At 42.5% G+C, this 15,007-nt stretch overlaps 4 protein-coding genes across 4 annotated transcripts; 1 reads left to right on the plus strand and 3 right to left on the minus strand.

The window, feature by feature from the left end:
- Window positions 1–4,925: 4,925 nt before the first annotated feature.
- BDZ99DRAFT_65872 (cryptochrome-2) lies at window positions 4,926–7,163 on the minus strand. Its single transcript, XM_033728802.1, has one exon. It carries the CDS (start codon window positions 6,951–6,953, stop codon window positions 5,058–5,060), a length of 1,896 nt encoding a protein of 631 aa, XP_033574745.1. The 5' UTR covers window positions 6,954–7,163; the 3' UTR covers window positions 4,926–5,057.
- Window positions 7,164–7,227: 64 nt separating this feature from the next.
- Window positions 7,228–7,930, plus strand: BDZ99DRAFT_65874 (uncharacterized protein). The gene has a single exon (XM_033728803.1). The coding sequence runs from the start codon at window positions 7,309–7,311 to the stop codon at window positions 7,681–7,683; it is 375 nt and encodes a 124-aa protein (XP_033574746.1). The 5' UTR covers window positions 7,228–7,308; the 3' UTR covers window positions 7,684–7,930.
- A 246-nt stretch (window positions 7,931–8,176) lies between these two features.
- Window positions 8,177–9,061, minus strand: BDZ99DRAFT_392062 (uncharacterized protein; the record flags this gene model as incomplete). Its single annotated transcript, XM_033715764.1, has 1 exon — window positions 8,177–9,061. The coding sequence occupies one exon, from the start codon at window positions 9,059–9,061 to the stop codon at window positions 8,177–8,179; it is 885 nt and encodes a 294-aa protein (XP_033574747.1).
- Window positions 9,062–13,638: 4,577 nt separating this feature from the next.
- Window positions 13,639–14,046, minus strand: BDZ99DRAFT_478321 (uncharacterized protein; the record flags this gene model as incomplete). The annotated part of the gene is made up of 1 exon (XM_033722167.1): window positions 13,639–14,046. The coding sequence occupies one exon, from the start codon at window positions 14,044–14,046 to the stop codon at window positions 13,639–13,641; it is 408 nt and encodes a 135-aa protein (XP_033574748.1).
- Between the last annotated feature and the right edge of the window lie 961 nt (window positions 14,047–15,007).

The following is a 15,007-nucleotide window of genomic DNA, read 5'->3' on the forward strand; positions in this document are numbered from 1 at the left end:
GGCGTTATCTCATCAAGCATGGTTGTAACAGGCTCCGAGCGGCGCAATCGACCAAAAGCTGTACAGCCAGGCAATCGCGAATGGACAACAATAATCCAAGGAATCAATGCCTGTGGATGGGCCATCCCGCCATTCATCATCTTTGCAGGCAAGTACCATCTCTCTGCATGGTACGAGGGCGACGACATACCACCGGACTGGGTTATGGCAGTAAGCGACAATGGCTGGACAACGAATAAGCTTGGTGTTGCCTGGCTGCAGCATTTTAATATGCATACAAAAGATCGCACCGTAGGCACGCATCGGCTGCTGATTATTGATAGCCATGAGAGCCATATCTCGCTCGAATTCCAACAAATTTGCAAGGAGAACAACATCATCGCTCTCTGTATGCCGCCGCATTCGTTGCACCTGCTGCAGCTGCTTAATGTTGGCTGCTTTTCGCCATTAAAAAAGGCATACGGGCGCCAAATTGAGGACCTAGTACGCCACTACATCAATCACATTATAAAGCTAGAGTTCCTGCCGGCATTTAAAGCAGTATTCTACAACTCAATTACAAAGAGCAATATTTGCGCAAGCTTTTGAGGCGCAGGCCTTGTGCCGCTTAATCCAGAGGCAGTGCTCTTAAAGCTTAATGTTGTGCTTCGTACGCCGTCGCCTCCCGCCGTGGAGGCTCAATGGGAATCAAAAACACTAAGCAACGCTCTCGAGCTAGACTCTCAATCAGCCTTAATTTGTAATCGCATTCAAATGCATTAAAATAGCTCGCCTACAGCTATTCTTAACTCGCTTAATAGCCTCTCTAAAGGTGCTGCAATTATAATATATAAAGCCACGCTGTTGCGCGATACAGTTGCCAGCCTTTAAAAGGCAAATAAAGCTGCCATAAAGCGCAAGGCGCGCAAAAAAAGCGGATTTAGAGGGAAGGAACTCTAACAAAGGAAGCAGGCTCTTAAATAGCTGCTCAAAGAATCGAGGAGGCAGCTCAAAGCAAAAGGCAGCAAGCTGGAGCGCGCTCCGGCGAACTAGGGCACAACGCTCGTACGTGCAAAAAAGATGCAGAGGTTGCTGCAGATTAGGCTACAACTTGTATCTAGTTGATATCTATTGGCGTTGTGGAGCAATCAACGTTTAAGGCAGCTAAATATGATGAGGTGGCCGACTCGCTTGTAAAGTACGTTATTATTAGTTAAGGTTTATAGCAGTGTCTTTAATAGGGCCAGCCTTACTAGTTTCCTTATATAGCTGGCAGTCTGCATCCTTCTTCTAGGAAAATAGAACCTGTATAATATTAGGCTATATAAGCTATAAGAGCCCCTTAGCCCCTTTATATACTATTAACTAGGTAGCCTAGGTAGTAGGCTATAATTACTATATAGGCTGCTCCGCAAAATAGATAGATTAACCGCTTAAATAGGTTAAATAACCTAAGGTGAAATAAGTAGGTTATTCTATAAAATAGATAGATTGCGCTAAATAGGGGGTCTGCTATATTATATTAAGTAGCTTCTACTATTTTAGGTTATTATTAGTTTAGCCGATATTCTTTAGCAGCCTGCTAGGGCCCCTTCTAGCCACCTCTAGGGTTAGCTTTAGTCTAGTACTACTGCGCGGTATAGGGCCCTCTACCTTCCTTTTTTTAGATTAGGACTAAGGTATTATTTAGGTCGCGTATGCTCCTAGCAGCGCTTAGTATTTATGCGGGCTTATATTTCTATTAGTGTTGTATTAAGCCGGTATAGCCTATTGCTTTACTAAGGCCTATAGTTCGGCCCTTTTCTAGATATTATATTCTATACTATACACCGGGTGGTTTTTTTTACAGTTAGCGCACTTTTTAATGCCCGGATTATTGCATTCTCTAGTATTATATTCTCCTGCGCAGTTCGCGTATTAGATATTTTTCTTGCAGTGCCTAGCTACGTAGCTGTAGCCCTGGCACCTTAGGCACTGCGTAGTAATAAAGCTCGCCTTATACCTTAATACTATTAGCAGCCGGCTGTCTATAATAAGCCCTCTTACTATTATAGTATCTGCCATTTCTTTTATATGCACGCTAATAATAGCTAAGCTAGTGCGGCGGTTAGGGTTATCCTATACTGCTTAGATGCCCTTTTTATTCTTCTATATAATCCTTTCTATAATAAGGCCCAGGTTAATAGATATATTAGCTGTAATATTAGCCTTTTTTAGCCCTAGGCTGTCTAGGGCTGTATTTTTAGGCGCTCTATACACCTCTATTAGCACAGCAGGGAGTTATACGCGCGCCGACTTAGCCAGCACCTGTACCTACTCCCTCTTCTTTAATAGGCGTTCCTTTATAGCTTTATCAGCTATATACGCTGTTACATCCCTACTCTAGAGCTTCTTTACGCTATATACCCAGGTTATATCTAGGGGGCCGCCTGCCTGAAGCTTGCTGGCAATAGTTGCGTTTATGTTATCTTTAGTGGCGGCTTGTTTATTGTTACCTTTAATATGGATAGTAATCTTATAGACCTCTATAGGCTGTGCTATCGGCGTCCTGTTTCCTGCAGCCTTTCCATTTCGCTGCCCAATTCCTCTATTTTGCTGCCCCATCCATCTATTTAGTATGGTGGCTGGTGTTGTTCCTGCCGCCGCTGCGGTGTACGTCTTGCCCTGTGTTAACAGCGCGCGTACTTCCTTCTCCATCTTCTCCATCTTCTTTATCAATTGTACCTATGGCGTTTGTTAGAATTTAGCCGATGCGCCTGTAAGGTTGATTATTACGCGTCCGATAAATTCCTGGAATGCGTGGTATAGTCTGTCCATGTCTGCGGGTTAAGGTGGCTTATTCTATAGGCTGGCCTGTAGTTGTCGCGCTTTATGAAGGGTGCTTTAGACGCTTTGGTAGGCGTTTCCGGTGGGCTTTGGGTTGTTGTGTTTGGTTTGGTTTTGGGGTTAAGGTTGTTGTTGTTGATGTAGGTGATGCTGTTGTTGCTGCAGGTGCTGCGGATTAGGGGTCGCGACGCGTAAATCGACCGCGACGCCGCCACCGCTGCTTGCGGAGCTCTGAGAGTTCGTTGCATAGCTTGTAGGGCCTTGAGTAGCCCCTAGGGGCTTGCCTTGGGCCGTGATTCCAAGCGGCTGCGAGCTCGATTGCATCGTGCCAGTTTATAGAAGCGAACTTTCTTTCTCCTAGGTATATAGCCGTTGCGTTCCGATAATATTCTTTATTATTAAGCAATGCTTCCTTCTATAGGGCTATTTATTTATCTATTTATCTCTCTATCTATCTATTAGGTTTATAATAGCATCTGCATTATATCCTTATATATAATACTCTTAACGCCACTAAATTATACGCGTTTAAGCGTAATATAAGAAATATTAGGATAAAATTACAGAAGCGTTAGAGAATGTTTTATAAGCACTTTATAATACTATCTATATACAAGTCCGCTGCTGTTAATATAGAATAGAACTTAAGCAATACAATTCCTTTCTATCTATCTATCTATCTATCTATCTATCTATCTATCTATCTATCTATCTATCTATCTATCTTAGCCTTATACCTTTAACACATTATATATAATTCTGTTTTATTAATATTTAATAGTCTGTAAAGGTATATAAGGCACGTGGTGAAATGGTGAAGGTTTAAATAAGTGTTGTATTACTAATTAGTATGTAAACTGGTTAAGTTGATTGAGTTTAAGGAGCGAGGCAGCGGTCTTAATATACCTCAGTCGTTCTTTATTAGAACGTAGTCTTTGTTGTAATAAAGAGTTCACGTCTCTTTATTAAGACAAAGCCTCTTTATATACAACAAGTCCTTTATTAGGACAAAGAGTCCTTTATTAGGACAAAGAGTTCTTTGTTAGAACAAAGGAACAAAGGATCTATATATAGATAATAGAACAAAGAAATATATCGCTTATTCTTGTTCTAATATAGTCCTGTATTATTATATCCTGCTATGCTATTATAGCAGCTGTTAGGGTCTATATATTCTATATTACTAAAAAAAAATTTAGTATATATTTAGGCCTTATATAATTATTATAGTACTTTGTAATAATTTATATATATTAATATAAAGATTATATACAGTTTATTAAATTATTCTTAGTATAGCACTATTATTACACCTAGCTATTAGCCTATTTATCTTTATTAAGAAACTTACTTATTACTACTCTACTTTTACTATATTATGTCTATTATATTAAGCTTAGACCTAGGCTATAATAGACTTCTCTTATTAAGTAGAGTCTGAATTTCCTAAATCTAATGCTAAATCTATGTAAAACAACATATTGTTTAGTGTATAATTTACTAACCTTACTATTATACCCACCTAGAAAGAACTATTTTGTATTAAAGATCTATTATATATAACTTCTTTTAGTTATTAATTAAGAAGTATCTAGTATCTATTTAGATGTGTTTAATTCTAGTTACCAGTTGTTAGACATATAGGGGCTAATTTTGCTAGTAGATAAATTAAAGAGCGCTAATATTTCTGTCTTATCCATCTCTACAATAATACAACTGTCTGCTTAGTAATATGGTTTTCACATGCCAGACCTACCCCCCAATTAGAAGAGGGTAATATTTCGCTTGACCCTGTTAACACATTAATAGCATCGTGTTACTGCATATGTCTGTAGACCTTTATAACAGTAAGGGTGTTGCCTGCTTGTCTCCTCTCTTGACTAGACAGAAATGCAAGCGAGCATGAATATGCCGTTGCAGCTTCATGACAATGTGGTCCGGTAGTTGAAGAGGCCATTGCATTTCTGCACAAACGAGAAAGCGCTATCATGGGATTTGGGCCTTTATTTACCTTGTGTGAGGCAAGATTACGGTCAAGGAACAGATATACTCGAGCGTTTCCAATCCCGCTAAGTAGTAATGATTTTTATGATACTCGGGCCCCAATGGGTTCTTCGAATTCTGTGTATAAGTATGAAAGATTGCACGGGGCTTTAAAGGTACGAAGAAGTTAACTAATTTGTAGCTTTTATTTATTCCGCAGCTATGCAAAGCCATTTTGTACGGTATTGGCGGACATGCCATCTGCTGCTTTACCTCATCGCCTTTTGTGTTCTCAAGAAGCCATCCAAATGCCCTGTCCTCTTCCTCTTATTCTTGCTCTTGCCGCTTGGCTCACTGTTGATCTCAAGATCATTTTCATGGTGGGCCGCCTCTTCAAATTTCTCCTGGTCGGCCGTATTTTGTCCCTCTGTCGTGCCCTCAGCGTCGTCATCAAAAGCAGAGGGCCAAGATCTGTTCATGACCTGCGGACTATTGCCATAAAGACCAGCTCGATAAGCGTTCTTCATGCCTCCAATGCAGATGTCGCGTCGCGTGGAGAAGTCGAACATTGGCTTTGGATAAGCAGTCAATCCGTCGATCGTCTCAACAGTCCCGTCGCCTTTGATAATACATTTAGCCTTCCTTTGGTCTTGAACCGGGGCTTTCCACGGCTCATAAATGTACTTGGCAGGGAAGTCTTTCAGTTCTGGAACAAATTGACGGACAAAGTCGCCAGTCTTGTCAGTCTTCCGGGGAAAGGCAATTGGAGAATAACAGCGGTAGAACTGGGAGAAGAAAGCCGTGCAAGATAGCCATTGCCAGTTTCCAGTATTGCAAGCTGTTTCATGGTCGATGAGCAATTCTTCAAACACCTCAGCTCCTCTTTCCCAGTCGATGTAGCAGCCTCCTCTAGTAAGGAAGCAGGCCACGGAATGCCGAGCTAGATGGTGTATCCAACCTTCCTGCTTGAGCTGGCGCATAACGGCATCGATCCACGGGAAGCCCGTCCGACCAGTCTTCCAGCGCTGGAACCATTCCTCTGCCTCGAGGCTATCAATGTTATATTCGCCATTGATAAGGCCGTCCTTCTCATCAACTTGACTGCGAAGGTGCCAGGGAATGAAACGGCAGTGACCGTTTCCTACGGTTTGAGAGAAACTCCATCCCATCTTGGCTTGAGCGGCAAAGTACATGTCTCGAAATAGAAGCTGTCCGGTGAGACTAGCAGGCGGTTGAGATGCTTTACCCTTGTAGTTGTCCACAACATCTTGAACTCGCCAATAGAATTCGCGGCAACTCAGAGATCCAAAATGCAAGTGAGGACTTAGTAGCGTCGTAGATTGAGGTTCAAATGCGGTAGGTGCACTGTTGGGTTTTTCAAAAGTTGCAGTATATTGTTCGTTCTTGATGATTTTGTCGAGCGCGGCCAAAGCCCTCGTTTCTCCGCCGCGGTGTGGAGTAGTTGCTTGTTTGATACCGAGCTCTTCGATCGTGGGCACCGCAAGGTCGTTGTTGGGCCCTGAAAGCTTCGCATATGAATCCTCCTTTCCAGTGCGATGGATAGAGTTGAAGTCAGGCTCAGGGGTAGGTTGTGCTTGCTCGAAATTGAGTGGCATGTCACCAGGATCTGGTATACACTTCGGCGCTGGTATGGGTCTTGGAATGTTGCCTACTTTCTCGCCTGAATGCTGCAATTGAGAAACGGTCATGGTTGGCTTGTTACCATTCGCTTTCACCACAGCGTCAGGATCCCATAGCGTCTTTCCATATTTTACAATCACTTGCACCCCGGCCTCTTTTGCCCTGCACATGACCTCCTCATCACGGGACCGCGCATATGCATCGGTGTCTTTCTCGAAAACTAAGTGCGTCACCTTCCACGCCTTGAATAGTTTCGGCAGCAGCGTCTGGGGCGCTTCCCGTAGAACATAAAGCTTAGACTTGGGGTTCAATTTTGCAATGCCATCAGAAAGATCCTGCTGGCAGTCGAGAAGATATTGCCATCGGTTTGATCCAACTCGCGCTCTGTACACGTAGTGTGGATCCCAGCACCATATCGGCCAGAAGCATTCTGGCTTCAGGTCCAGAGCTGCAGCAAGCGCGGGAGAGTCGTGAAGCCTGAGATCTGTTCGGAACCAGTAAATTACTCGAGGGTTGAGGGCCATTGGAGGCGACGTAGGCGCATCAAGAAAATTCCCACACTATTGTGAAGGGCAAGGCTTTGCAATTCAACTTTTTGATGCTTGCAGAAACGTGAGGATGAAACTGGAGGGCAGTCACTGGAGGGCAGTCACCGAAGGGACAAAGGCGTGCCAATGTCTTCTCGACCGCATTCCTGCTCTAACCGCAGCGGTAGACTCATGATGTCATCAAGCCGCGCCAGTACGCGCTGTCACGTTCCAGAGTCGAAATGATGAGATGAAGTCACAAAGTGGTGGATGATGAGAGGCCACGGAGCGTTGCGAGATCCCGGCTAAGTATAGCGTTGCATTTCTCCCCTTTGACTTCAGCCTCCACAGCATGTACAAAATACTCTCCATAACGATACCGCCTCCGCCTCCACCTTCTCTTCCAAACGCTAGAATCATAGCTCCGTCGCCTCTATTGCCGCCGAATGCTTCTACGACCAACGCGTCTCGTTTAGAGAAGAAATTTCTCGTAACAGCCGCAAAAAAATCGAACGGTAGGACTGAAACATCAGAGTCGGCGTTCAGTACATGCTTCTTCTTCTTCTATGGCTGTTTGATGGACCCCGATGTACTCCAGACAGCTCTAGGATTTCCCCAAGCTCCCGTCGTCTGCGATTGCTGGGTTGAGGGCTTCTCGACGAAGACGTGGGGTATGTATCCGACACTGATACCCCGTTCACGCGGGAATATTCCAGGGACTACGTGAAATATCGATGAGGTATCACATTTCTTACGGCTTTAGGAGTATGAAACTTCAGCCTTTACTTAGTGCACTTGTGATATCGAGTTAGACAACGGAGAGACGATTCGTGATTGCCGCACTTTCTGCTGGGCTGGGACTCCTGGAAGCCACGATCTTAAGGAGGGGAGGTTCGATCTTGTGCGATATCAAGAGTATATCAAGGGTTCCGTCGTCTGTAAAGATCGGCTCATGCTAATCTAAACTTTTGTGTCTATGCTCCGCATACTCCAGTCCATCATGTCTGCTTCCGCTTTCCAATTACCATCCACGGTCTGACATGGGCCGCCGCTCAACTCGACATTCTGAGCCCAGCCATAGGTTTCAAGGAAACTAGTTGATGCTGTTCTTCAGTATGAAGGAGGTTCTACTCTTCTTTGCATGACCGGACTACCCTCTTCTCCTCGACCTACGCCAAGAGAAAACGGACGTGATTCTTGACCACAAATCGAGCATAATCTCAGCCCCACATTTCTTTAAGGAGCATCTCCACCCAAGCAAATTCGTTTCGAAATGGATCCAGTATTTGATCAATCCAATAATTCCAGTCGTCTTGCCATCGTCCACAAGCCCACACGGCTCTTGCATATTCCCAGTAGCTTGGATACCAGCCAGCATACTCCCAATCGATGATCACAAGCTCCAGGCGCTCAACGTTCCCTTGCTGCTTCAACCCTGTCGCTTTTGAAGAGAAGCGAACCATGATATTCTTCCGCTGGAGGTCTGCGTGTGCGAACACGGGGACGTGATTTCGAAACACTTCTTTAAAGGTACGCGAGTAGAAGTTTGCCTTGTGTTGAGAGAGGCCGTCTGCGACGTACTTTGCGATCATGGCCTCGTTCAAATCTGATTCCGTATCGAATGGCCCCCTGAATGGATCTAACGGGTCCATTGTCCAAAACGGACCGTCGGGCAACCCGCGACGCCCAATGCTGCAGTATCCTCCAGGAGATTCTAGCTTCCGCATTTCCTCAAGAATGGCTCGTAGTATTGAGCAGACGGCATCTTTTCTCGCTTCATCCATGTTTGGCCATTCCAAATCTAGTGTCCACCCTGAAATACGCTCCATGATGATGTAGCTGCAGCGTTTGTCGGGGCTCTGGAACAATGCATAAATGCGTGGCACTGGAACATTTGTTGATTTTCCTAGGAAGAGCGTTGTTTCTCCCTCCAGTAGGTCAACATGGACTCCATATTTGACAACGAAGTGATCGCCAACTACAGCGATTTTGCGCCCCGTGGTGTGTTGAATAGTTTCGGTTGCGGACTCAATTTCTTGCACTGTTGGTAAAGGTGCAGGAAAGCTTGCACTATCAGCGAAGTATGGTAGATTGATAGAGTTCATGGTGGGGAATGTCGCAAGCTGAAGATAAGAGTCTAACAGTCGTGGTTTTGTTGTCGTGGAGGTGCACGGATACACGCACGGACCCCGTTGCCAAGAAAATGTTCTCGACCTCATTGATTCACTCTTGAGGCGGTGTCCAGGCTTCCTTGAACAAAAATAGCAGTCCACGAATCCGTGGTTCTGATTTCAGACTTCTTATCCCTAAGGTCCACACTTTTACTGTGCTTCTGTAGGCTGGTTTGGCGCCGCTGAGGTCCTCTGGTATGATACTCAAATTCGCATGATACCAGCTCTGGCAAGGCTGATAGCTCTCCGGGCCACCTCAGACGGTGTTCAACTGCCACTTTATGTTCAGCGGAGCCTGACATCTCACTTGATCATTCGCCCGAGTATGTTTCCCTGTCTAAAATGGCCGGAACGACAGAAATCACTCATCAGCTATCAATAGTATTGCTAAGTGCTACTCATATTATTGTACTGCTATTTATGCTAGGGACTACTAATCGTACACCCCCTAATTCCTAGACGTACACCCCCTTTTCACTCCATGTACACCCCCCCTCTTGGCGCTTCACCACCTTCTGATTGGCTCGGAGAGCCCGGAGCTTCCTCCGGGCATTCACCCTTACGTCTCTCTACACGTGATGCTATACGCGAGGCTGTACGTGATGCTATACACGAGGCCGTACGTGATGCTATACGCGAGGCCGTATGTGAGCTCATACGTGAGGCTATACGTAAGCTCGTACGTGAGCTTGTACGTGAGTTTGTACGTGAACTTATACGTGAGCTTGTATGTGAGCTCGTACATAAGACTATATAAATCAGCATGGCTATACAGCCTCTCTGTTCTACGGCGCATTCTTTCCAATTCATGCAGTCGTATATACAGCTGTACGTAAGCTTGTACGTAAGCTTGTATATAAGGCTATATATAAGGCTATACAAATCGGCATAATATAATTGCTTGTGTTGTACATGGCCGCATTTAGAGAGAGCATTCGGAATTAATAAGCAAGTTAAGCGAGCAAATCGGAGGCTACGGAGCAGCCCTCCGAGCCAATTAGAAGGTGGTGAAGCGATAGGGGGGGGAGGGAGTGTACGTGTAGTGAAAAGGGGGTATACGTCTAGGAATTAGGGGGTGTACGATTAGTAGTCCCCTATATATAATAGGTATATATATTATTATTAAATTCTATTACGCTAGTATAGCTCCTATTAGGGTCTATATAGCTGTTCTATCTAGGCTAGTTTATAGGGAGAAACCGTTTGCTGCTATACAGCGTTTAGATAAAAACCCCGTCCTCTGCAGTATATAGCGCTAAGCGCTCTTCTTATTATTATATAGCTATTAGGAACACGTAGTAGATCTATTAAGTCTACTACAGAATAAGCTATTATAATACGTTGTCCTAAATTTATCCGGGTTTATAGTCGTCCTCCTAGGCGCAGGTCGACTTAATTCCGAAGTATTAAGCTAGTTTAGCCAGCGTGTATTTATATCTACTCTATATATAAGATAAGTAAACTAGCTATAGTGCCCGCCTGCCCGGGCCCTATTCTAGGCTGCTCTTTCTATAATAACCTATATACTGCTAATTTACTTCTTAAGCCTATATATTATTACTTATATATAATAGTAGACTAATACGCGTATCTATTTATTTAGGCTATATAAATAGTATTACTAGTAAAGTGTTAATCCTTCTCCCTTTATAATAGCCGCTAGCTATACTAAATAAAAAGGCTATAAGGAATACGCTGTATACTTTCTATTCTATAGAGGCGCTATATAGGCTAAAGCTTATATAGCTATATAAAATAGGAAGTCTATATATATACTCTCTATTTTCTCCTAGTATATAAAAGCACTATAAGCTAAAGCTCTATAGCTATATATAAAAAATAAAATAGGAAGGCTGTATACACACTCTATATATTTCCTATTTTACTACTACTATCTACTATAAGTCTACTAAGCGTCCGTAGAGGCCTAGAGCTAACTATTACTGCTATTATATACTATACTCTATAACTTCTACCTCTACTAAAAGGCAGAAGCCCCTTTATATTATCTATAATACTTTTATAATAACAGGCTAACTATATTTTATAGATAGAGGTTATTACCTCTAATAACTTAACGCCGCGCAGCTATTATCCCTTCTGCCTACTAACTAAACTATTACTATCCTTACTTTTATAGCTATTAGCTCCTGGGTTCTAGTTATTTACTTATTTATTCGCGATAGCGTCCGTCTATCTATCTATTTAGGTAGAGGCGTAAGTATAACTATATTAGTATAGAGGTATTCTATTATTTTAATAGATTAGTTCTATTACTTCTACTAGTAAATATAGGCACTAGTATAGCCCTAAGTTAGAATAGCCTGCCCGGATAATAGAATATTAGGTGGTTTTTAATCTAGTTCTCTGTTTTATTATAGTTATATAAAAGCTCTAATAAGGCTTTTATAAAAACTTTGCTATTCTAGCGGTGTTAAGTATAATATTTTTAAAGACGACCTTTAGCTATAACGCAACGCCGCTGCACTAGTAATAAACGTAATTTTTACTTTTATATAGACCTTACGGTTTAAATAGGATAGAAAGAAACCCCTGTATAATAACACGGGTTAAATTACGGTTTAAATATTCCTTTTATAGTATATATATTAGTATTTTTAAAACTAAGTAGTTAAAATAGAAGCAGTTATAGTTTAAGCTCTTAAATTGCTAATAAATAGATTTTATACCTAAATAACTACTAATATACTTTATAAGCGAGTCGGCTATATAAGCGAGTTAGCCACCTTATTATATTTAGCTGCCTTAAACGTTAATTGCTTTATAACGCTAATAGATATTAACTAGATATAAGTTATAGCCTAATTTATAGCAACCTCTGCATCTTTTTTGCATATATAAGCGTTATACCCTAGTTTGCCGGAGCGCGCTCCGGCTTACTGCCTTTTACTTTAAGCTGCCTTCTTAATTTTTTAAGCAGCTATTTAAAAGCCTGCTTTCTTTATTAGAGTTCCTTCCCTTTAAATCCGCTTTTTTTTGCGCGCCTTGCGCTTTATAGCAGCTTTATTTACCTTTTAAAGGCTAGCAACTATATCGCGCAGTAGCGTAGCTTTATATATTATAATTACAGCACCTTTAAAAAGGCTATTAAGCGAGTTAAAAATAGCTATAGGTAAGCTATTTTAATGTATTTAAATGCGATTATAAATTAAGGCTAATTAAAAGTTTAGCTTAAGAGTATTACTTAGTATTTTTAATTCCTATTAAGCCTTTATAGCAGGAGGCGATAGCGTATAAAGTATAATATTAAGCTTTAAAAGTACTGCCTCTAGATTAAGCGGTATAAGGCCTGCGCCTTAAAAGCTTGCGTAAATATTACTCTTTATAATTAAGTTATAGAATACTACTTTAAATACCGGCAGGAACTCTAGCTTTATAATATAATTAATATAGTAGCGTACTAGGTCCTTAATTTAGCGCCTGTATACCTTTTTTAATAGCGAAAAGCAGCTAATATTAAGCAGCTATAGCAGGTGCAATAAATACGGTAGTATATAGAAAGCAATAATATTGTTCTTCTTATAAATTTATTAGAATTTAAGCGAAATATAGCTTTTATAGCTATTAATAATTAGCAGCCGATATATACCTATAGTGCGATCTTTTATATATATATTAAAATGCTGCAGCCAGGTAATACTAAGCTTATTTATTATCCAGCTATTATTACTTACTGCTATAACCTAGTCCGGTGGTATATTATCGCCCTTATACTATATAAAAAAATAGTACTTACCTGTAAAAATAATAAATAGCGGGATAGCCTATCTATAGGTATTAATTCCTTAGATTATTATTATCTATTCGCAATTGCCTAGCTGTATAGCTTTTAGTTAATTGCGCTGCTTAGAGCCTGTTATAACTATACTTAATAAAATAACGCCTATTTAGAAGCCAGCTTTATTAAAGTTATATATATTATTATTAATAATGCTGTACTTTGCTTTTATATTATATATAAGCTTAAACTAATTGCTAATAACCTCTAGATCTTTATATAGAGCTTTTTAATAGTTATACTTTCGATTAAACTTTGTTTTAAGCTTATTTATTCGCTTAATAAAGTTGTTTAGCCAGTTAATACCTACTTAGCTAGCACCGCGCTCGGCGAGTAGCTTATTAGCTATCTTTTATATATTATTATTAAATTCTATTACGCTGGTGTAGCTCCCGTTAGGGTCCATGCAGCTGTTCTATCTAGGCTAGTTTACAAGGAGAAACCGTTTGCTGCCATGCAGCGTTCGGATGAAAACCCCGTCCTCTGCGGTGTATAGCGCTGAGCGCTTTTCTCGTTGTTGTATAGCTATTAAGGACACGTGGTAGATCTATCAAGTCCACCACGGAATAAGCCATCGTGATGCGTCTTCCTAAATCTGTCCGGGTTTTACAGTCGTCCTCCTAGGCGCGGGTCGAGTTGATTCCGGGGTAGTGAGCTGGTTTAGGATTAGCGTGAGGGCACGCGTGCTGTTGTTTCGCACGCGTGCCCTTCGTCAAGGCGTTGGTCCTTGAATTGAATGATGTATGAGGGGGTGGTGCTGTATAGGCTGCGATATATGTGGGGGCTGCGGTATACGGGTGGATACAGCTGTTGGGTGGGTGCGTGATATAGGCGGCGGTGGCGCTGTGCGTGCGTAGTGTGCGTAGTATGCGTAGTGTGCGTAGTATGCGTAGTGTGCGTAGTATGCACAGTATGCATAGTATGCGCAGTATGCGTAGTATGCGTAGTATGCGTAGTGTGTGTAGTATGCGCAGTATGCGTGGTATGCGTGGTATGCGTAGTATGCGTAGTATGCATAGTTATGTAAAGTTGTAGGAGGTGGAGTGCCTACGTCTCCGCCTCTGCCATCTCTCTGGCCACCGAGAGGTATGGCAGGAGGTCCGTCCTTTGGAGGAGCCATTGGGCCACGGCCTTTCTTCCTTTCTGGCTTCTGTAGAGCTGTTCATACGTCCTCGTCTTGGCCTTCTGGAACAGCTTGCCCCTGCCCTCAACGTGTCTTCCGCAACTCATCACAACGTGTCTTGGGGATTGGAGGCTATGCCCGCAAGGGCATGCCGGCGTCGGGTGGCCGGGCACTCTTATACGGTGGAGGTAACCGTTGAGCCCTATATGCTCCGTCCGTAGGTTCGTGATAATTGTGCTCTCTACCTTCGTGAGTCCTTTGTATAGTGCCTCTTGTCGTTTGCTCTATTTAGTGTCGAGTGCTGGTGTTGGGGGTCCTTGGCGTAGTTCTTTACGGTAGGCTTCCCATTCCTTCTTCCACTTCTCTTCGTATTCATCCTGGATTATGCCACGCCTCGTGCGCCTATAGGATTCTTCCAATTCGCCTTCGTATCGTGCGGCTAGCCGTGATGCCTTCGCCGCGAGCTTGCGGAGTTCGTCGCGCCTGCTTAGCCCGTACCGTGGTGTTCCTTTCGGCCTGTATTTAGCACGGACCGTTTCTCTTATACGGCTGCATTAGGTTTTAATGTGCTTGCGGGCTGGCCCCTCGCGTGTGCGGTCCGCGTAGGCTACCGTAAGTTCCTCCAGCTTTAGCCGGAGTGGAGGGCATAATATCTCGTGCTCTATTACCCTAATATTTATTGTCTTATATGCCCCTAAGATAGTATAAAGGCACTAGTTCTATGCTATTTTAAGCTGCTTAATTTTTGTTTTACTAATCTGCTCTTTTATACCCGGTATAGTATACTAGGAAGTGCATCTATATATAATAGCAGGCCTAATAACCGCCGAGTATATTATGCGTGCTTTCCGGAAGCTTATACCCTAGGTTAACGCTATAAGCCTTATAAGGGCCCTTATCTAGGCTATAGCTTTATTCTTTATAGTGTTAATATACGGGCCCTATTTAAGTTTAGAAT

This window comes from Mytilinidion resinicola (assembly GCF_010093595.1).
Source record: "Mytilinidion resinicola strain CBS 304.34 unplaced genomic scaffold BDZ99scaffold_13, whole genome shotgun sequence".
In the NCBI taxonomy this organism is placed as follows: Eukaryota; Fungi; Ascomycota; class Dothideomycetes; order Mytilinidiales; family Mytilinidiaceae; genus Mytilinidion; species Mytilinidion resinicola.

What these genes read in the sequence shown, in the direction of transcription:
- BDZ99DRAFT_65872 (XM_033728802.1), bottom strand. Translation starts at nt 6,953, where the DNA reads ATGGCCCTCAACCCTCGAGTAATTTACTGGTTCCGAACAGATCTCAGG.
- BDZ99DRAFT_65874 (XM_033728803.1), top strand. Translation starts at nt 7,309, where the DNA reads ATGTACAAAATACTCTCCATAACGATACCGCCTCCGCCTCCACCTTCT.